The sequence below is a fragment of the Mchenga conophoros genome, linkage group LG5 (assembly GCF_057382185.1).
Source record: "Mchenga conophoros isolate Kocher_MC1m ecotype Shallow Benthic linkage group LG5, M_conophoros_male_GT1.1, whole genome shotgun sequence".
Taxonomy (NCBI): Eukaryota; Metazoa; Chordata; class Actinopteri; order Cichliformes; family Cichlidae; genus Mchenga; species Mchenga conophoros.
In genome coordinates this window covers 23611088-23632691 of record NC_140530.1, presented here as the reverse complement: position 1 = coordinate 23632691, position 21604 = coordinate 23611088, and the positions used below count along the sequence as shown (strand labels likewise).

At 40.4% G+C, this 21604-nt stretch overlaps 1 protein-coding gene across 4 annotated transcripts; it reads left to right on the top strand.

The window, feature by feature from the left end:
* Positions 1–681: 681 nt before the first annotated feature.
* LOC146574584 (uncharacterized) lies at positions 682–21238 on the top strand. Of its 4 annotated transcripts, none has more exons than XR_014892482.1 (18): positions 682–825; positions 4201–4374; positions 4452–4572; positions 4815–5026; positions 5121–5213; positions 5610–5775; positions 7958–8029; positions 9247–9362; positions 11479–11577; positions 13071–13169; positions 18539–18636; positions 18741–18861; positions 19117–19229; positions 19423–19564; positions 19801–19937; positions 20024–20127; positions 20817–20878; positions 20970–21045. XR_014892482.1 is itself a non-coding variant. In XM_085274360.1 (18 exons), exons 1-18 carry the CDS (start codon positions 811–813, stop codon positions 21187–21189), a joined length of 2175 nt encoding a protein of 724 aa, XP_085130486.1. In that variant the 5' UTR covers positions 682–810; the 3' UTR covers positions 21190–21238. The 4 variants fall into 4 exon arrangements, 3 of the variants coding, with proteins under 3 accessions (XP_085130486.1, XP_085130485.1, XP_085130487.1); XM_085274360.1 differs by having other exon boundaries at positions 4204–4374; positions 20010–20127; positions 20970–21238; XM_085274359.1 differs by having other exon boundaries at positions 20010–20127; positions 20970–21238.
* Positions 21239–21604: the final 366 nt, after the last annotated feature.

Below are 21604 nucleotides of genomic sequence, written 5' to 3'. Positions count from 1 at the left end.
CTTCAACCCAAACAATTGGGTAAAGTTTTGACCCAGTATTTGATCAAAGCTACCAAACCTATGACCCGACAGAGTCAAGCTGTGGAGTGAATTGAAGAACTCGGCACATCACCAACCCAACTCCTGATTCATAACTTTTGAATAATATTTGGTCACACCAACCCAACTTACGAACGACTTTTACCCAGTATTTGAGTTAAGATAATAACCCAGCATTTTTTTAATGTGTCTCAACCATTCTAATATACAAAAAGCCAAACTAAAGAACAATAGTTAAGAAATTCTTACATTACGTTATCACATTCCTTTAAAGTTTTTAAATTTGAGCAGACTTGTACTTTAATTTCTTAGGAGTATGAAAACGGTTTCAGATGAAACTTGGCCCAGAGGTACAGTGGAGGAATATGTTTTGAAATCAGCCATCAAGGATGTGGAATCTTGCAGCTGATAGAAATTAAACTTGGCCCAGACAAGTACAAGTCTGCCCAAGTCTGCCCAGACGTGGCCCAGAGGAGGATTGTGTTGAAAGTTTGACTTCAACTATCACCCGATGCAATGTGTGCGCGCGCGTGTATTTGTGAACGCACGCGCACGTGTATGTGTACGCGGTTCTAAGTTTGCGACCAGGAATGAAGGAGAACAGGCGCTGCCGTAAAGTTTAGTGTAGAAGCGCACACAATTCATGCAGCGGATAAGAGGCGGCTGGCTAGACCGCGGCTCACAAATGACGGCTCGCTTGGCCGCGGTGAAATGAGAGTTAAAACGTGAGACTGGGATTTTTTTTAATTGTTTTCCTTCACCTAAGGACAAATGGATCAACAAGAGGTATCGTTAACTTTTCTTCGCAGCGACTACACTACATGGCTAGCTAGCGAAAACCTGCGACTTTACATTACAACAGAAAATAAAATATCACCAACTTATTAGGACGTTTCCATATAACTGCAGACACCAAATATAGAAGTCGTACATACTTTATCAATCTTTTAAAACAGCTTACTTTCAGAAAATACTCAACATGAGTGTCTGGAAGAGGTTTAGTCTGATCTACTAACGCGCATGCATTCTAAGTTAGTTATTTTTTGTGGTAATGTTAAGTTATGTCAGGTTTTTGAACTACAGAAACAGCGAGGAAGAAAATGCGGTTCAGCCTAGACACTCCGTTTAATGCCAGTTGTCTGCACAGGATGAAACAGACGTTTATGTAATAGGTGTAACCACAGCACAGAAAGCTTACAGCTACAACGATTACTGATAAAAATGTGTCTCATTGCTTCAAAACTTTGTTCTTATTCTTGAGTGTTTTCCGCTTAGCGGTTTGTGTCATCAGTGTCTTTTTTTAAATGAAAGTATGAACGACAGTAAGGGCTCAATTTTTTTGTTTTAGGTCTAATATCGTTGTTAATGTTGGTAAATAGACATCAACGCGCTTTACGAATTGGTTGTATGTTTTTTTCTACAATTAGATTATAGCACTTTTTTAGTTATAGAACTTTTATGTTATAACTCTCTTGAATAAGAGATTTTTAATCTCAAAGTTAATCTTTACATGGATACATAATGGATACTTAACCCTTTCACGGATAGTGGTCACTACAGTGGAGAGGTATTCAAAGGTTGTTATCTTGCATTTGTGTCAGTGTTGATGGTATACTTGCACATAAACCACTACATTGGACACTGACGTATCACTCCATACCCACCCACCCACTGGTCGTTTAATGTTACTATAGATGTATGTAGTGTGTAACTGTAATTATTGTTATTTAACCCTATCATGCATAAATTATGACAAAAACATCATGAATAAAAAAGAATCAGGATTCAGATTTTTTTTCTCAAGTATTTTTATTAAGCTTTTCATGCCTAAAGATGAATAAAATACAGAAAAAAATTCCAGCATCATCACAGCATAATAGTCCCACCACCGTGTTTCACCATGAAGATGGTATTGCTTCCTTCTGACTCCCTTCTTTCTCTAAACATAAGCAGTGTCACGGTGCCCAGAGAGCTGTAGCTTTGTCCCGTCTGCCCAAAGGACATGCTTGCATAATCTTTCTCCAGGTTGTCCTTACTTATTTTAGTCTGATTTGAAAGTGTCTCTCCTGCAGAAGTGGAGTTTTTCTTAATCAGTGACCTGGTGGATTATTCCTGTGCAGGGTTAAATTGATTGTCTTCTTTTGAACAGTAATTCCTGACATGGCTAAATCATTTATGAGTGTCTTGGCAGTTATTCTGAGGTCTGTAGACACATCTCTCATTAGTTTTCAATGTCTTTGAAATCTTTCTCTTTCTCCTTCTGCCAGCCTTGTTCTTTAATGTGTCATGGATATACTAACAGTGGTGGACGGTTGATGATTTGACTTGTTTTGCAGCCACAGGACCAGTCAGCATGTATACCAGTGTATTTTAAAGTCAAGTGTGAGGCTGTCACGGCCCCTGTGTCTGATTTAAAAAAATAAAATAAAATCAGATTCTTTTGGACATGTGATGTTATTTATCTTCTAGTCTCTATATGATATTTAGTTTAATTATTTGTCTTTCTGAGTTTCTGTGTCTCTAGTCCTGGTTGCTGGTTATGATGTTAGTTCCCTTCTCCACTCTGTCCCAGTCTCATCTATGTTTCATCTTCTGCACGACTTCTATATTTTCTGTGTTTTGTCTTCTTTCTGCATCAAGCTGTTGTGTCTTTGTGGGGGTCTCAGTGTCAGTCATGTCTCCATGTTTATCTGCTGTTCTTGTCAGTTCTCATGTCTTTGTCTGGGTCTCTATATTCGTTTACCTTTCTGTCTCAGAGTCAAGCCCATGTTTTTGTTCTCATGTTCTGTTACTTCCTGTTTTTGTTTTGGTACCCTGTGCACGTTATGTTCAGTTTTGCTTCCCTTGTCTCATTTAGCCGTGATTAGTGTCAGCTGCCCTTCCACCTGTTGCCTGATAATTAGCTCATGAATTTGTTTAGTTTGTCATTTTTGCAAGGCGTCGAAAATAAAGCTGTTTTGAGTTTTAAACCTTATCTTACAGTACATGCACTTTTGGTTCAATTCCTACCTGCCACACAGCAGAGACTTGACAGAGGACATCTGTCCATTAAAGTTTGTATTCAGGTGGATCATAAAACAGGACAATGATCTCGAGCACATGTGAGTGAAGTTGGCCCCCCACCTTCTTCAAATCTAACAAAAGTGGTATCAAATGTTTGTGCTACGTTTGTGCTGCTATCATTTTAAAGATATTCATAAAATAATGTCCTGATGCGTGCTTAATCATCCAGGCAAATAAATCCCAAAAGGTTGATTCTGCAGATCTAGTTTGTGAATGATGGTGTTGAAAGCTGAACTGAAGTCTATGAACGGCATCCTAAAGTATGAGTCTATAGTGTCCAGATGTGTGAGGGCTGAGTGGGCTGTCTCCTACAGTATCTGCTTTTGGGTCCTGTTTCCAAACACATTGGCTTAACCTGCCGTGACAGATGGAAACCAGCACAAACGTTTCACATCAATTTTGTTTGATTCCATTAATGTGTGTGTGTGTGTGTGTGTGGGGGGGAGGGGGGTTTGACCTTTACATTTTCATTAATATCTTCAAAACAGAAGCAGCACAAACCGGCACAAACGTTGTCAGTTGTTGATTTGTCCTGTTCTCATTGTATGACGAATTATGATGGCTGTTTGGTAGCTGTTTGCATACAATGCATACTCTCTCTCTCTTCGTGTGTGTGTGTGTGTGTGTGTGTGTGTGTGTGTGTGTGTGTTTCTCTGGTGAATTTCGACAACCGTTTTATGTTAATGTACAATCCTCTGCGCCAGAGGGAGTGTTTGCCCGGGGAGCAAAACAGGCTAGGACCACCACTGCCTACAATGTGTCCATAATAAGCATAAATGCAGGCAGTGAAGTTGGACACTCGCAGAGGTTATGTTGTGTTGAAGTCTAAATCAGGCTTTAGTGATGCACAATGAAGTTGGTCTTGTGTTGGAGCATAAGCGTCTGCTTCCAAACTTCATTCTTTTGTTGCAGCGTTTTTGCTCTGCAGCTTGTAGCATCAATCCTCAGGCTGAAAAATGACTTTTAAAACAATAACTTATCATATACTTAATTTATCTTTAAGTAATTCAAGAAGCAGGAAACAGTAAAAATCTCCCAGAACGTGGTGTTATTGGTTTTGAGTTTTCAGCCACATGTTGCCTTCACTGTCACCAAAAGCAGCTGGAGGAGATCTCTGCTTGGTGTAAAGAGGAAGGTCTTCCTCCTGACTCCTCAAAGGAAGCTCAGCTGTGTTTGCTATGGCGCGCTCTTCAGCGCACGACGAGCCGCCTCAGCAAAGTGACCAGAGACCTGGAAACCCACCGCTCTCAGCACTTAGCAGAAATGGCGGAGGTAAGGTATCCCCTCTGAAGATATCAGAATGTGACGATAAGAGAGAAAGTCTGTTATCTGTCCTTTCTGTGCGTAAGGTACGCAAGTCGCTGGAGCAGATCAGATTCTTCACAGAGCACAAAAATGTTTTGGCTCAGGAGATACAAGATGAGAATGATCACCTTAAGGAGCAGCTGCGGCGCCTAATATCACTTCAAGGTGTGAAAAATTCTTACCTACACAATATGCAGATTACAGTAACCCAAGAGCAGAATTAATGTAGTGTTTCCTCATTATTGGATGGTATATACCCATAAATTTCTAAAGACAGAGATGTTTTAGTCTCATACACTAAAGGACTCTACTTTCTTATTCTTTTAGCATCCTAAACATGCTCTATTTACTTGATTACCCACAAGTTTCGTGAGTAATCAACTCCCCTCACCGATTTCCTCTGTCAGATGCCCAGATAAGCGAGGTGGCTAAAATGCTGTACCAGCAGGGTCTCACAGAGTTGATTCACAGCAGCCCCAGTGAGCAGGTGGCGTACCTCCTGGTGGAGAGGGCTTCCCTGCTTGAGACAAGCGAGCTTACAGACAAGTTGACGGGTGATGGAAACACAGCCAACCATATGGGGACAGGAGCACAAGTGAAGAGCACCGGCGTATCCCAGGTTAGAGGAAGAACATCACAAATTCAGTCTCATATGGCCAACATGCATATTGTTTTCCTAGTCTGTGACGCTGTCTTCAAATGTTATTCCACAGGCTGCCCACAAGGGGGCACCACGTCATGGGCAGAGCGCATGGAAAAAACTCTTTGGACTCAAGTCTTCACAGAACAAACATACTTTTATTCCTGTATGTATGTCGTTAGTTCGCTCATCTCCTTTAAATACTAACAAACACTAAGATTGCTCTCAGGAACTGATGCTGACTTTAGTTTTTGTATAATGTGTAAACATAAAGATCTTGCACGTTAGCCACTCGCCACATTAACTACAAACTCTTATTTTCTGTTCCAGTGTTATTTAGCTCTGTTCTGAGCACAGGTTAGGAAATTTGCATGGCAGAAGAATTTCAAGATACTACCCGACTGATGCATCTTGACCCACTGCACTTCTCAAGGTGTCCAGTTCTTGCATGGACCTTTAAACATTTACGCTATATGTTCCTGCTCCTGCTTACTTCCTTTTAGAGCTTGTCAGTTATTGCTGTATTGGACATGCAGTAAGTTGATGCGTGTTGTATTCGCAGGCTGAGGCCAGATTTTTGGCTGGCCAGGAAAGTAGTTTGGGAAGAGAGTGCTCCCGGCTGGAGCGGGACCTGGAGGAGGCCTCCCGCCGGCTGGCAATGGCACACAATGAGATCCGGCGTTTGACTGATGAGCTGGAGTCTGCTCATTTGACCCAGAGAGCATATGGTGAGAGATATTAATCAACAATTTATAAAGAGGCTGTCATTCTTAAACTGATTTCTCATGGTGGCTTGCCATCACAATTGTCTCTGTGTTTATATGGATATGCTAAATGCAGCTTTTCCTGGAGGCATTTGGTCCCTCCCATTCATGGACATTTTGCAATAATGCACTGAGGTAATTTCTTTGAATTTGGAATAGACGTTCACTTTGACTTAATCCTGAGGTGATTATGTTGTCCTTGCAGTACCACCTTGTTTGGTATAGCACACTCCTAAGTATAGTTAATTTAGTCACAGGTAATCTTCAGAATTACCGTACTAAATTGCAAATCAAGCAGCTATCTTGTTAGTTGCATTACATGCCATCCTTAGGCATCTGCAAGACGGGGGATTAGAAACAAACAGACAAAAAAAACCATGTTTTTACTTGCACACTTACACTATAGTTTGCTGGCTTCAGCTTGTGTGTATGGTAGAGGAAAAATACTAAGGTAACAAAGGCGTGATAAGCAGTCAGGCATGCAGCATTACAGCCTCCGTTTCCACCCACGCCTCTTTCTACAGTGGAGAAATTGTGGCTGAGCATTTCTTTGTGAAGTCTAAGGAATTTGGAAAGAAAGCGTCCGTACTTTTTAAAGTTTCCTTGAAGATGTTTCACCTCTCATCCGAGAAGTGTCTTCACTTCAGTTCTAAGAGCAAATGGTGGAGAGTCCCAGATTTTAAGCCCTATGGGAGTGTCCTCTACCTAATCACATCAGCCAAGGTGTGAAAACAGGTGTGGTTCACAATCAGCCAAGGTTTCGGGTGAACCCATTTTCACACCCTATCATGTGATTTACTGAGGTCAAATGTCCCAGGATGTGAGTGGGCATTAAGGCGTCTGGGAAGGGATCTAAAAACTGGTTTATAGATGGCAGACAGTTGGTCTCATAAACCCCCGCCTCTGTTCAAAGATGGTCGTTCACAGTGGACATAGATGGCTTCTTTCACTCGTCTTTCAAACCACAGAAAATGACTACAAGCTCCTTGGAAAACAGAACCAGCTTCACCCGCTCTAATCTGGGACTCTCCACCAATTGCTCTTTGAACTGAAGAAGCTTCTTGGATGAGAGGTGAAACGTCTTCAAGGAAACTTAAAGAAGTCCAGATGCCTTTCTTTCCAGGCTCCTTAGACTACAATGACCTGGATGACTGAGAACCTTCACAGACATTTCTTTGTGAAATGCTTTTTGGGCTGGATTTTTGCTCATCCTGCTGAAGGACCAGTAAATTTATGGCAAGGTGATAGGTTCATCATCCTTTGTCTGTCTGTCCATGCGTCCACAATTCACAAGATTCACTGGCATTGTTCTCGACTTTGTGTTAATGATTAAACACTAAAAAGAAGATCTTATATGTTCCTCATCAGGATAGAGTTTCTGTCACGTGGGGAGGTGTAGTCTAAGCTTGATTGTTTACTGGTAATTACAGTATGTGACAGCTCATCTCATGTAAAAGTAATGTAACAAATTATTAAAAAATACTCTCTCTGGGAAATAATTGCACTAACAATACACAAGCAAAGCATTATTTGAAGAAAAATTAACAAGTACTGTGTGATACACTGGTTGTTGTGAGTAACACATCAGAATTCTTTATTTCATTCACATTAGAGCCTCTCCTGGGATAAAAGAGAAAATATACACATACAAGGAGAGGGTCATTCAACGCACATCATCATCATAAAAAAGAAGAAGAAAGAAATACATCAATCAATAAATCGCCCATTTCCAAATGCAGTTATAACTTATCTACAAGATTTTCATAGGCTCAAAAGTAACTAGACATTTGGCTAACAGGCTATTTCATGGCCAGGTTAGATCTGTTCTCTTGTTATTCTGTAGTGTACAGTTCAAGATGGATTTGTTTTATTTGACTCTGAATACATATGTATGTCAAATGAAACTAGTAGAAAGCATGCAACCTCAAAGTTCAGTCCTATTTTCGTTTAGTGTAAAATAATCAGCCATGACTGCTTGAAAAGAAAATGCCACATTTAGCTAAATCTGGAACCGATTTTTAGCCTTGTTTGTATAACACATAAGCATACTCTTCAAATAAAACCGAAGTTTTGCACCCCTGTAACAAAACTTAACCAGCAACTTTGTTCAGAGTGTGTGCTTACTCTAGCTTATGTTGTTTTTCAGAGCCTGAGTTGCAATCAGCACAGCAGGAGGTGGAGCAGCTCCGGCAGGAGGTAGAAAAGCTGAAGAAATATGGTGAGAATTGTTTTGCATGTTTTCAGCACAAAATTGCCACTACGGATTCCCAACAGATAGCCAGACACAGTTTGTGATTCACTTTGGTTGTTATAATAGCTTTATAGTGGCTCTTTGGTGAAATGTCATTCAGCATTCATCCGTGCTCCAGCTTACGCCACACATTTCCCCTGAAACTGCGCCGCACATCCGCTGCAGCTGAGCCAACAACACACCTCGCCACTACCAAGAAATTGCATTCTAAACAACAGTTTTCAAAGAACTAATTGTGAAACGAAGACAAAAGCAGGTTTACACGCCCCATACAGTTCAGATTCATGAACTGGAATAAAACCCCTTCTTTTAGTTTTCCCTCCACCGCAGATCAGCAAGGAAACAGCTTTTATTAACCCCTCACATGTAAAAGCCTGATGGGGTATTGTTGTCATCCTGCCAGGTGGGCAGGTGGCATTGAAACCCGAGTTAGGGTATTCAGATTCATGCCTCGCGTGTATCTCCTAAAAATCTCAGATAAGTTCAAGTTCAGATTTTAAGTATTCTGAAAATCTTGCGAACACGATAACTCGAGAAGGAAGTGACTTAGGATTTTTCCATTTACAACATAGATGCATCTACTAGTATGCTGAGGGGTAGCGCTGGTGGCCATCAGTGTTTTGTATAATAGACTTGGCCCAATAAATTTAAACTGCTGGAGCATTATTTTAGCTTCAGAAATGTGGAGTACAGCAGGTAGTACAGTCTTTAAAAAATAGAAATGAATCTTTTAATCGCATTTATTAAGTAGACCTTCAAAGTGTTTAAAGTAAAATAAAAACGATAACAGTGATAGCATGTTGTATTATTATTATTATCATCATTATCATCATCTAATGCAGCGGTCCCCAAGCCCTGGGCCACAGACTGGTACAGGTCTGTGAGTCGTTTGGTACTGGGCTGCAAGAGTTGAGACTCGGGTGTGAAATTCATGGTTTTCAGGGTTTTTAGCGTTATTTTTTAAATTGTTTTTATTGTTAACTCTGTTTCCCTGGGTCTGTTCCTGTGTGTTATGAAGAAATCTTCTTTTTATTTGGTACCAGTACTGGTTTTATTTAGTTGTATTTATCCACGACACCTTAAAAGCTGGTCTATGAAAATATTGTCTGACATAAACCGGTCCATGGCGCAAAAAAGGTTGGGGACCGCTGATCTAATAAGTACTTTTTTGTTTTTTTTTAAAGAAATGGTGGAACTGCGAAAGACTAAAGAGCTAAATGATCGCCTGGACCTCGAGATCAGAGCCTTGAGGAATAGGGTTCGCTCCTTGGATGCTGAGAAAACCTCTTTGAAGCAGATGGTAAGAGACCAGCTAGAATAAAGTAATTTACAAAAACATACAATGAAGATTTTGGGAAACAGGTGCAGTAATTTATTGAAATGTGTAAACATACATGTATATACGGTGTAAAAGACAAAAATAATTGTAACAAACTTGAAATTCAAGGTGAAATTCATCTTTATTCTTCAACGTAGCCTATACCCGCTTCTTCAAGGCATCTTATAATTTCTTTAAGTAGTCTTCAGAAATAGTTTTCCAGGCTTCGTGAAGGACATTTAAAGCTCTTCTTTGGATGTCGGCTACCTGTTGTTCTGTTCTCTGTCCAGATGATCCCACACTGCTTCAATAATGCTGAGGTCTCTGGGGAGCACTGTGTTTCACTGTGTTTTTTCTCTATCCTAGTGTGCGCTTATTGCATTGGAAATGTGTTTGGGATTGTTATCAGGCTGAGAAATGAAGGTGTTGCCAATCAGATTCTTTCCAGATGGCACTATATGGTGCATCAAAATTGGACTGTAGCTTTCTGCGTTAATGCTTCCATCAAATTGGACGAGATCTCCAACACCAGTGGCTCTAATACAGCTCTAAACCACCAAACACCACCATGTTTTCTTTTTTAAACTCAATTTTTATTTATTTTTAATCAGCAGTGATAGATCCTATACTTCCTCTTTACAACTGTACCCCTATGTACAAGCATATACTCGCATCAAACTACACAGAGCAGCTATGAATGTCCAGGAGCAGCATGTCACAGAAGCACACATACATATAAAGAAAAAGTATACACGAGCAGGACCTTCTTGCTGTGAGGCAACAGTGTTAACCACTGTGCCACTGTGCTGCCTGCTGTCCTGAGTTCAATTCCACCATCAGGCCGGGGTCTTTCTGTGTGGAGTTTGCATGTTCTCCCCGTGTTTGCGTGGATTCTCCCCGGGTACTCCGGCTTCCTCCCACAGTCCAAGGACATGCAGTTAGTGGGGATAGGTTAATTGGAAACACTAAATTCCCCATAGGTGTGAATGCGGGAGTGAATGCAAGTGCAATTGGTTGTCTCCTGTCTGTGTATTAGCCCTTTGACAGACTGGCAACCTGTCCAAGGTGTACCCTAACTCTCGCACTAAGACAGCTGGGATAGGCTCCGATGCCCCCCGCAACCCTGAAAAGGATAAGCGGAAGCGAATGGATGGATGACCACTCTTTGGCCTTATATGAAGCAGTCTTTTACCACCACCATGTTTTACAGATGGCTGTAGACACTCACTGTTGTACCTCTCTCCTGACCTTCTCCATACATACCACACAAGAGTTCACCAACAATTTGACCAACAATCACCTTGTTAATGCAAAAATACTATTTTATGCCTTCAAACTATGTTTTCTTTCGCCAACTAAAGACATGGCAATAAATGGGAATAAATTATGTGTTTTTCCAGCAGGCTGCTAGGAACAAAGTAGCAGGTTGTCTGTTATGTGTGTGCACAATAGTGGTTCATCCTGTAAGTTAGGTGCATGTTTTGTGCTTATGAATTTGACTAATTCATAAGTCAGCATTAAGCAGCTTAACAAACAAAAAAACATTCCTCTGAAAAAGGATCAGGTTGAAGGACTGGATTGAAAATGAGTGAAAAAGCAGCCAGTGTCTAAAGAAAAACTTTGAAAGACCTTCTGAAAACCTGGAGAACTATTGCTCAGGACCACTTTTTAATAAATACAAGGAGCTCTCACTTCTCTGAAGCAAAATATAATGAAATGAGGGTTGGGGCAAGACTTTTGTGCAATACTGTATCTTTGTGAAACTGTGTTAGATTTATTTGCTGTTACTTTCTGTGCAGCAAAATTTAGTTAAATTAAAACAAAATAGCAAAGTTCTCAGTTCGCATTTCGACTTTGCTGTTAATTCACGGCTGAATATGAAGTACATGAGAGGTACATGCACTTACATGTTAACTGCATGTGCAGAACAGACATTATGCAAATATATGTAGCATAAAGGCCCCTGTGAGGATTGGTTTGTGTGTGTGTGTTTTATTTTGTAGATCGGCTAATTAATTATTTAAGCATCAAATAACACAAACATGAATGAATGAATAGTGAAATAACAACTTGTCTACTGTATGTGTGTTTGTCTTAGGTTGTGTCGCTGCAAGAAGAAGCAGAGCAGTTGAAGGCAGCCTTACAGGAGCTCCTAACTAAAGAGGTTCCAGTCAAACAAGCAACAGAGATGACTCAAGTAAGTCTGTTTAAACATGATGTATTCACTCAAGGTTTTGCATTTTTATGCTATATATACATATTTTAGTGACAGGAGCATTTGGAGGAAGTTAGCTTTGAAACCTTCTAAACTGGTCTTGTGCTATTTTTGGTACTGCTCTTACATAAATGCACAACTAAGAATGCAACAGCAAATTTGGGGTTTACATTGGCAGGAGACTCATATGCACAATGCAGGAGTGAGAGTATGACATGGAAAGTTTTAACTGCTGTTTGAATAATATAAAATAAACAAAAGCCTACTGGGAAAAGGAGCGAGGGCAAACATGAGCTCGTGAAAGAAAGGTTAGGCAGCGCTTGGGCAAACATAACACAGCTTGACAGAGAGAAAAACAGAACTATCTTTGCACAGATGGCTGGTCAGTCAGTAGGAGACAGGTGGGCAACATATATCAGCTGAAAGTAATTAATACAGTGAAGACAATGAGGACAATCACACTGGAGCCCGGCACAGAAAATAAGAGTAGAGACACAACAGGAATCACACACACAGGCAGGGGGAGGAACAGATAGAGAACACTTAGGTACCTGAAATAACAAAAATCAGAACATGAACTTAAACACATGGCTGTAAAACTGTCACCTCATTTCTTCAATAGCCAAAACAGCTATTCAAAATTCACTAATATCACTTTTGCTTTCACTCTAAGAGAGGATGTGTTAAAATCCTGCGCACTGTTTGTGTTATTCTATTTCAGTATGTGTTAAATTATAAAATATAATTAGAAATAGTTATAATTGGTTATAGCTGTCTAATTAAGGCATCGCACAGTTCATGCTGATTTGTCGACTGCACATTTGATGCTAATTTCCTGTTCCACCAAATCCCGAAGGTGCTCTACAGCAACCTGAACTTTCGATGAGGGCTTAATACACACCGGAGTAATGAGGGAATGAGACACAGAAAGAGAGCACAGCAGGGAGTAATCAGAGGTAACGAGACAAGGGGACGCAAAACCAGAACACAGGACAGGGACTATCAGAATAAAAACAGGAAACACACGGCAGGCACAGAGGCATGTACTTGACGCTGAGCAGAGAAAGTACGGAGCACAGGGACAGCAACAACAACTGCGACATGAGACACCACTGAACAAGAAAATAGACATGAAGACAGAACTAAAGCTACACTACATATGAGGGGCACAGGAACAAAACCTAAGAACTAGAAATCACAGACCAAAGAACAACTAGAGCACTAGACATACAAAACAGACACCAAAACACTAGCAGTCATAAACCATGATGAAATAAAAAATAAAAGTACAAAACTCAAAATACAGGGTCACCTACACAGGACTGTGACACAAGCTTACAAATACCTGAATATTATGTCTGCCCAACATCACAACAGTCAGTACAGATTGGCTAGAAAGAAAGATTTCATTATTTACGTTCTTCATATTGATGCGCTTGAATAAAATGTAAAGTTTGATTTTGTACTTCTTTCAGTCTCCAACAGCAGAGCTGGTACAGAGCAACAAGACCTGCAGACGTTTGCAAGAAAAGCTCACTGCAGAGAGGAGAAGCCTTTTGGAAAAAGAGGAAACTGTAAGTAAATATATTAATAAGTTAAAACCGTCATGCAAACAAAACAGAACATCACAATGAACAGAAGACAACACATAAGCACAAACAGCACACAGAGACACACAAAGGCAAAGACAGAAAACCTGGTATTTGATTCCAATACTAAACTCTATCTATTTCCCCAATTGTCTCTGAATCGTTATCTTACAACAGTTACCTAATAAATGTGTCTAACTTTAATCAGTGCATCAATTTACACAACTTTGCTTCTTATGACATTCAACACCCTCTTTGTATAACTTTCTGGGCTTTCTTCCCAGACCTTATCATCAATCATTTTTGGGCTCATTTTCACAGGCTTATGGCTGAGGTCAGTTCATGAAGTCAAAAATAATGACTGTTATGCCACCCTTACCAGGGCTCTAGACTAACTTTTTGACATGGGCGCACCGGTACGCCTAACTTTAAAAATTTAGGCGTACCGGCACAAAAGTTAGGCACACTCAAATTTTTCAACCGCATCGCTTAACACCGCAGTTTTACATGTGCACTTTCTTTGGGGGGGGAAGTCCATACAGACAATATTAATTTCTAAATTATTAACTAACAAACTTGTGCTTAAAGTGCTTTGTCAATATTGTAGAAAATGTTAAAAACTTAATCATCATCTTGGCCTCCTCTGACGACCTGTTTGCTGCTGTCTGCTGCTGAAAGGCCGTGGGGAGAGGGGACACTTGGGCAGTGCATTTACTGCAGCATATAATGTGTTTTCTGGATACACTGTGCTTTTTCAGCATTCAAATATTGATGGCACCATGTCAGAGCACTGGCTATGAATTTCAGACAGATCAGGCCTTAACTTAACAAAAAAGTTATCAATAGTTCTTTTCATCTTTTCTTATTACCCACAGCTACAGTACATCCACTTCTCTCAGGCCTAGGCTGCTCACTAGGGCTGAGTATCATCACTGATTTCTATAATCCATTCAATTCCGGTTCTCAAAGTCCTGATTTGATTCAATTTAGCCTCAGACAGTCAGAAATATTATAATTCTGATCATTTATCAGTACTGATACACATGAGACTTCATCAGAATTGTGAAAATCACAGCAGATGCCTTTGTGTGAAAGTAACTGAGAATAAAACACAGGAAAACATGAAGGAGATTTTCCTGGTCTGGCTTTTTATAGCAGATAACCTTAAAAATATTCTGCAATTTTGCATAATTTTAAGAAATTTAAATTTCTTCAGTATTGAACAGCAGAAATTAGGCTATCTTGTCCGAGGTCATTTAAGTGAAAAAAGAAAAAGCGCTGTAAACAACGCTAGACTGGTGGGTAATAAGCGAATGAATAATGCAGAAAACAGATTTGAGACGGGAAACTGTTCCTGAAGTACAGAGAGAGAGAGAGCTGTGCAGGAAGTGTGATTTTTATCGTGGTGGAAGCAAAACAGCAAAAGTCAGAGGGAATTCATGACGACATTGATCAAATGTGAAGCGCAGTTTGCTGCTTCTTTTGCTGCAGGCTCGGTGAATTTTGGTTGGAGAGAGGCAAAACCTGCAGCTCAGAATCAGCGCAAAAAGACGTAAACACAGCGCGGACCCGAAGAATCGCTAAGCTCCGACAGCGTGTCCGTGTTCAGGCCGTCGGGTGAGAAAGCCGAGAAAGACGAAGCTGATTCTGATGTGTTGGGTCCGCTCCGTGTTTGGGTCTTTGTGTGGAATCCGTTAATGAATTGATATCGCTTTATTCAAGCTACTCACCTCTCTCTTCCACCTGCACTTTCAACTGGACCACGGCCAATCAGAGAGGTCCCGCCCCTGACTATCTCTGATTGGTTTAGTCCACGATAGGGGCATAATGTGTGTCTGTTGTTGACCACACGGAGAGTTACAGAGATTTTTTTTTTTTTGTTACCGGAACAGTTGGTTGCACCTGTGCGACCAAATATTTATTTTTAGTCGCACCACTGAAAAATTTGGTCGCATTTGCGACCAAATTGGTCGCACTCTAGAGCCCTGCTTACACTAAAAAAAAAAAAGATTGGCCTATTTCTACCAACCATATGTCACAAAGCGCTCAAAATAGGCCACAAACCTACACATTATTTCCAGTTATTAAATCTCAAAACAACCTGTGTGCATCAACAGGTGTTCTTACAAATGTAAATAATGCTTGACCTAAATATATGGGTCACAAACAATTTGAGCATACGGGTCAAATGCTTAACGTTGTAATTTCAGTATATAAACACTTAGTACAGGTACGTAGTGTATACAAGTATATATGTCGCCTGTAATTTGCATGGAAGTGACACACCTGTCTAACACCGAACAGTTGCTCTCCAAGCTGTAGTGTATTTGTGAAAACAAGACTTTCTTTGCTTCTGATTTCACCCAGCAAGAGTCAGAAAACCTCTCGGAGCTGTTGCTGACTAATTGCGTCATGTCCAGTATGACAGAAAAATGTTGACTGTGAGGAGGAAGTAAGATCTCTCATGGTCTTTAAGGTTTATGTGGTGTTTGAGCTTTAGGTCTATATTTCAGTTTTGGGTTTCTTTTTTTTTTTAATCTAATGAGTGAATTCTTTATTCTTGTATTTGGTAGTTTGAGTTTTAGATTCCCGATTCGATTCTTTTGTATTATTCTAACAGAGAGTTTGATTTCTTTTCATATAGTTGAGTCTATTGCTTCAAGATGTTTCAAGTATGTTTCAAGATAGTTTGCCGTCTAGTGTTTGACTTTCTTTAGCTCCAGTTCCCATATGTGATTTTGTTACAAATCATCAGTTTGGGGTTTTTTTTTAACCTTCATATTTTTTGTTACTTTATGCATATCAGCTATTAAAGGCCGCCTTTTGTTTACACTATTTGTACTGCCTACACCCTGCAGTTTGTTACCTCAACACACCTAAGCGCTACAACACACCTTGACAGGTAAACCTTTGCTGTTTATAATACAGAGTTTCAGCAGAGAAGTGCTGAATTCTTTCGTCGCTGTCAGGTTTAATATATACTAAATTACAATTAGAAGGATGATTTGAATGACATGTGAAAAGTGCGTCCACGAACTGCTTATCACAGTTTTAAATAGAGAGATCTAAAATCTAAAATTTAATGTGTTTCTTCCTTTGCTCTCAGTCTGACAGTTGTTGAGTAATCTTTCTGAGTAATCTTGCTAAATAGGTGGGACTGAAAACACACCTCTACCAAGGTGGATTAAGCAACCTCAGGAGACCTGTATTGTAAACAAATGTAAAAACTACCCGTCAACATAAATGATTCTGTAGCAATTACACAAGAATATCCAGTAATGTACCTGACTACAATTAAACACATTCACTTACTGAAAATCGGGGGCATCTGCTGTGGCAAATGGGTGCAAGCCTTTTACCACAAACTTAGTCACTGCTCGGTGACATTCATCTATCCAGGCCTAAAAGGAGCGAGAACTGCCAGCATCTGAGCCAGACTCTGTCTGTCTCTCTCATCATGGTCACCTAAATGCACAGTAAAGGCAGGTTTTGTAATAAGGCAGATTGCGCTAACATAATATGCACTGTTAGTTGATTATTTACCTGCCACATTAACGGGAGAGGACGTGCAAACATTACCGCTGCTGCTGGGTTGAGCTTCACGAGTCTGGAGCGGAAGCATTTGCTCACAAAACGCACGTGTTTTGTGAGCAAATGCTTTTGCATATTCGTAGCGTTTCCTCCTTTATGAAATATCTACTTGCAAGTATTGCAAGTTGCCCTGCTGTCATCTGTTCTCGTAAAGTATGACCAAACTTTTGAGTGTTTAAGCCGCTTAGGCGCCGCGTTTGCTGCCAGGTAAATGACGCTCCGCAACGTGGTGACGTCATTCGGGGCGACTGGAATCGATAAGGGAATCGTTTGCAAAAATGGCAAACAATTCCAAGGAATTGAAACAGTGGGAACCGGTTCTCAACAAGAACCGGTTTTCGATACCCATCCCTACTGGACAATGTGATACATAGATACATACACACACACAAACTCTTATAGACAAAGATATGCATACATGCATTCAATGGGATGAAAGACCAAGGTAACTAAGACAGAATAAATACAGTTTCATAGAGATCTGAAAGCCTTAGCTAGGTCTTCAAGTCTTCAAGTAAAAAACATGTCTGTATGTTATCAGCACATATTTTAACCACCTGCTAAGCGCTTGTGAGAAATATATGAAAGCTGCATGACCCACGTGACAACCCTGAATTCTGAACCCCTGTTAACAGGACTGTGACTTACTCAAGGCCTCTGGTTTTTCCCAACCAGCCTGTAACCCATAGTTTTTGTGAAAGACACCAATTTGTTTACAAACACTTGCCTAACCACCAAGCAATTGGTTGCAAGACAAACCAGTAACCAGTAAAGTAAAGTTGTGCTTTACAAACCAACACATTTAAAAGGTTGAGCAGTATCCATCACAGGTTTTGAGCTGCACTATTAAAAGTTTGCCTGCTTTTTCATGAGTAGTTATGGGCTGTCTTAGAAACCACAGGTGACCCTGATAACCTGCAGTTACAAAGAAGTTTTCAGTGCAGCACTGTATCCCATATAGCACAAACAATGTTCATGCTGGCAACAGCAACCAACTTCCAGCAAGTGCTCACCAACTTATCAGCAACGACAAATGACGTTGCTGACCAGTTTTTAAGTGTGCATAAATGGTAAATGGCCTGCATTTGTATAGCGCTTTTCTAGTCCTTAAGGACCCCAAAGCGCTTTACACTACATTCAGTCATTCACCCATTCACACACTGGCGATAGCAAGCTACATTGTAGCCACAGCTGCCCTGGGGCGCACTGACAGAGGCGAGGCTGCCGGACACAGGCGCCACCGGGCCCTCTGACCACCACCAGTAGGCAAACATGGGGTTAGTATCTTGGTGCCGTATCTTGCCCAAGGATATTTGGCATGCAGCCAGCCTGGGATCGAACCACCGACCTTCTGATTAGTGGCTGACCTGCTCTGCCACCTGAGCTACAGCCACCCCAACTGAGGCTTTAGCAGTTCATTTCACAGTGATTGCCAGCAACCACCTGCAACTGGTCAGATAGTACTCTCTTTTGCCTGATAACCAGTGGTTGCCACGTGGTCGCCAACTATTCTCGGGGCCTGAATCTTTTTGTGTCCAGTACAGGGTGAGTAAGTTGATTAAGAGCAATCAGAACTGCCTGCCGATTTTTTTTTTTTTTTTTTTTTTAAATAGCGTCAGTGCTCACGAGATGGCTTTTGGTGACGAATTGAGACATTAGAAGAACATGGAGAATTTTTTCAGATGAGTCCCAATAATTTTTTAATAAAATAAACAGCCTTTTCTGTTACATTATACATTATATCTTTTTTCTCATCTGTTTAGATACATTCTCTTCAGCAGCAGGTTGACTGTTCCCAAACCAGTGTGGATAACTTTGTGCTAAATATCAACACCAGTGAAGACATCCTGCAGGATCAAATGTACGATATTCAATCCCTGGACCTTCTACCTCTCAGGATTTTCTATAAAACAGTCCCATGAATGAAGGTTTATATTCAGTGTGTGTCCATGTCTGTGTTTGAAGGCTGCTGAAACAAAAAAAGGCAGATCCCTATCTTTTTGTAAACACTCAGTCACATGACTCCTTTGTGACAGCGGATGAAGAGCCACAGACGATAAAGTGCGAAGAAAACAGACTACAAAAGGTAATTTCCCATATTTCCTCAGGTCTGCTTACACATTTAAACCTGCTTTCATGTCATAGTGCTAAAGTGGAAAAATAACAGTTGCCTAGCTCATGTTTTCAGTTCAAAGAGAAAGCTGCAAATAAATAATTCACATGTGCAGAAGGTGATACTTAATGCTCTGGGCAAACAAAAACAAACACAAAAACCCCAACTGTAAACACCAAAAATAAAAATAAATTCTGTCTGTGCTGATGTTTTCATTTTGGACTGTAGGAGTGTATTAATTGTCAACAAGCAATGAAAACTCTGCTGTCCTCCCAAGAGGAGTGTGAGGCACTTAAAAGCGAGATCTGCGAGACCCTGTACTGCATTGACGAAGAGCGAAGGTAACCTAACTTACATCAGTGTGACAAATACAATGAGTTTGACGTGTAATTATGATTAGACGTCCATTCATCCATACAGGAGACAACTATAATTAAATGGAATAAAACGGCTGTGCAGAGTGTAACACGTAGGCATCTTTTGCCATCATGAAATGAGCTTTTTGCATTTGATTTTTTTACCATGTCCCTTCAGCAAATTCCACGAGATGAAGCAAAAACACAAGGCCAAACTTTGCCGAGCCAAACAGAAATTTGAAGATGAAACCACCTGGCGTGATGAGAAGATAAAAAGTCTAGAGAGAGAATTGTCCTTGTGCTGTCATTCAGTAGCAAAGGTGAGTCTGCACTTGGATGTTTGAGGTGGAGCAGTAACATTGAGTCTTTTTACAGTTGCTTAGTCTGTATTTTATGTCCCCAAAAGAAAAAAGAAAACTGCTACTTGTGTCCTTCTGTTTGCTGTCTTATTGGTTCAGTGATGAAGCCAAATTTGTAAATGTTCATCAAGGGGGACTGTAGGAGCTGATATAAAGCTGAAGGTGGTAAATGTTTCTTTTTTCCTTTTCATGCTCAGGAGAAGGAGCTTGTCATAAGCATAACTGTGGAAAATGAGAAACTACTCTCTGAGAGGAGGAAGCTACTGCAACAGCTAAACGAGGAGGAGCACAAGAAGAAGGACAGTTGTCTAAAAGCTTCTTTATCCAAATGCAGGTACTGAAATTACTGAAATTTACTGAATGATAAGTCATCCAATCCAGACTTCATGTTCGTTCTGATCCTAAGGGTGGAACTTTTAGAGCTCGAAAACAAGAAACTCGGAAACCAAATATCACAAATGTCCAACCAGCTCGCTGTCCTGGAGTTCAGCCTGCAGAAGACGGAGCTGCTTCACTTTGCTGAGGTACCACTCGTGCTTAATTATGCTTTTATTTTATACACATGCTCCATGTTGTTTTATGTTTTCCATTTATTTGGCTATCATAAGAATGATCTATGAGCCTTTCTAATAAAATAGAAATTCCTAAACCTATAATTAGGCTCTGCCTCAAAGGTGTTGCGTAAATACACCTTGGTAAAAAAGAAAAATTCACTCTCTGCCAACTTTGGCCTTAGATCGTTAAATTTTCATCAAAATTTAACGATTTAATGATTGACTCTGTGACTACAAGCCCAAATCCTCACCCCTCCATTACCGTGCTTGGCAGTTGGTATGAAGTGTTTGTGCTGATGAGTTGTGTTTGGTTTTTGCCAAACAGCACTGGACATTCTCGTCAAACATCACTTTAGTCTCGTCTTTCCAAAGGACATTGTTCCATTGTGTGGTTTGCTCTGATTCAAGAGGCTTTCTCCTGGGAGCCTCTTCAAACAAGCCACATTTATTCACTTTTTTCTGATTGTGCTGTCATGAACTTTAACATGCTAACTGAGGTCTGTAGCATGTTAAATGCTAACATAACATAATTTAATATTTGTTGAGTCTTTGACACTGAATTACCTACACTGATACAGCCTGACTGTGTCCTGGGTCTTAACAGATAAAGCCCATCTTTTGAATTTAATATTAATCTGCTGCTTGTTTTGTGTGATTAGAAACTTAAGAAAATGCCAGATGACCAGCAAGTTTTCAAGTCTCTTCCTCAGCAGTCTTCAAGGTAGGTCCAGCAGTGATTCAGAACTTGCCTCAAATTAATTTGTTAGGAACAATGAAACCTAATTAAATGTCTGTTAACTTTGCATCCACAGTGTGATTTCACCTGAGCAGTCTGAAGCTCAGGCCTTGTTGGATGGTACACTTAGAGGTCACTCCAAGCAGACAGATGGGACTTGTTACAGTCGTGCGTCTGAGATTGTGTGTCAATCAGCAGATATGAGCTACCTGAACCTGACCTCTACACAGAAAAACCACTTGAACCGCTCAGGTCCCCTGGCTGCCCTCAGCAGCCTTGAAAATCTGCCTTCCTGAAGTTTTCTGTTTTATTTGTAAGTTAAATTAATAAATAAGATACAAACTGGGTTTGAATTTCATTAAAACAATCAAATTAAACCAGCCTGAATTTGTATCAGTTTCTAAATTTTGCGGACTTTCGCATCAAAATTGACAATTTTTGCATTTGTTCTCCATCTTAAACTTCAAGGTTTTACATTGGAAATAAGTTATCTGAATTTCTGGAGCAGGCCCACATCTCATAACACTCCCCTTTCAATTATTTGTGTATATTTGACCCCTTGAGCTACAAGCAGTTTGTTCTTCTTTTAGTTCCCCACCTACCTTCCCTCATCTCTTTGTCTCTCATCTCTTATTAGTGCATCTGCCTGACCCAGGAGACGTCACCAGTCCCTTCTGAGCCCCTCCCCCAAAACCACAGTCTGGTTTCATG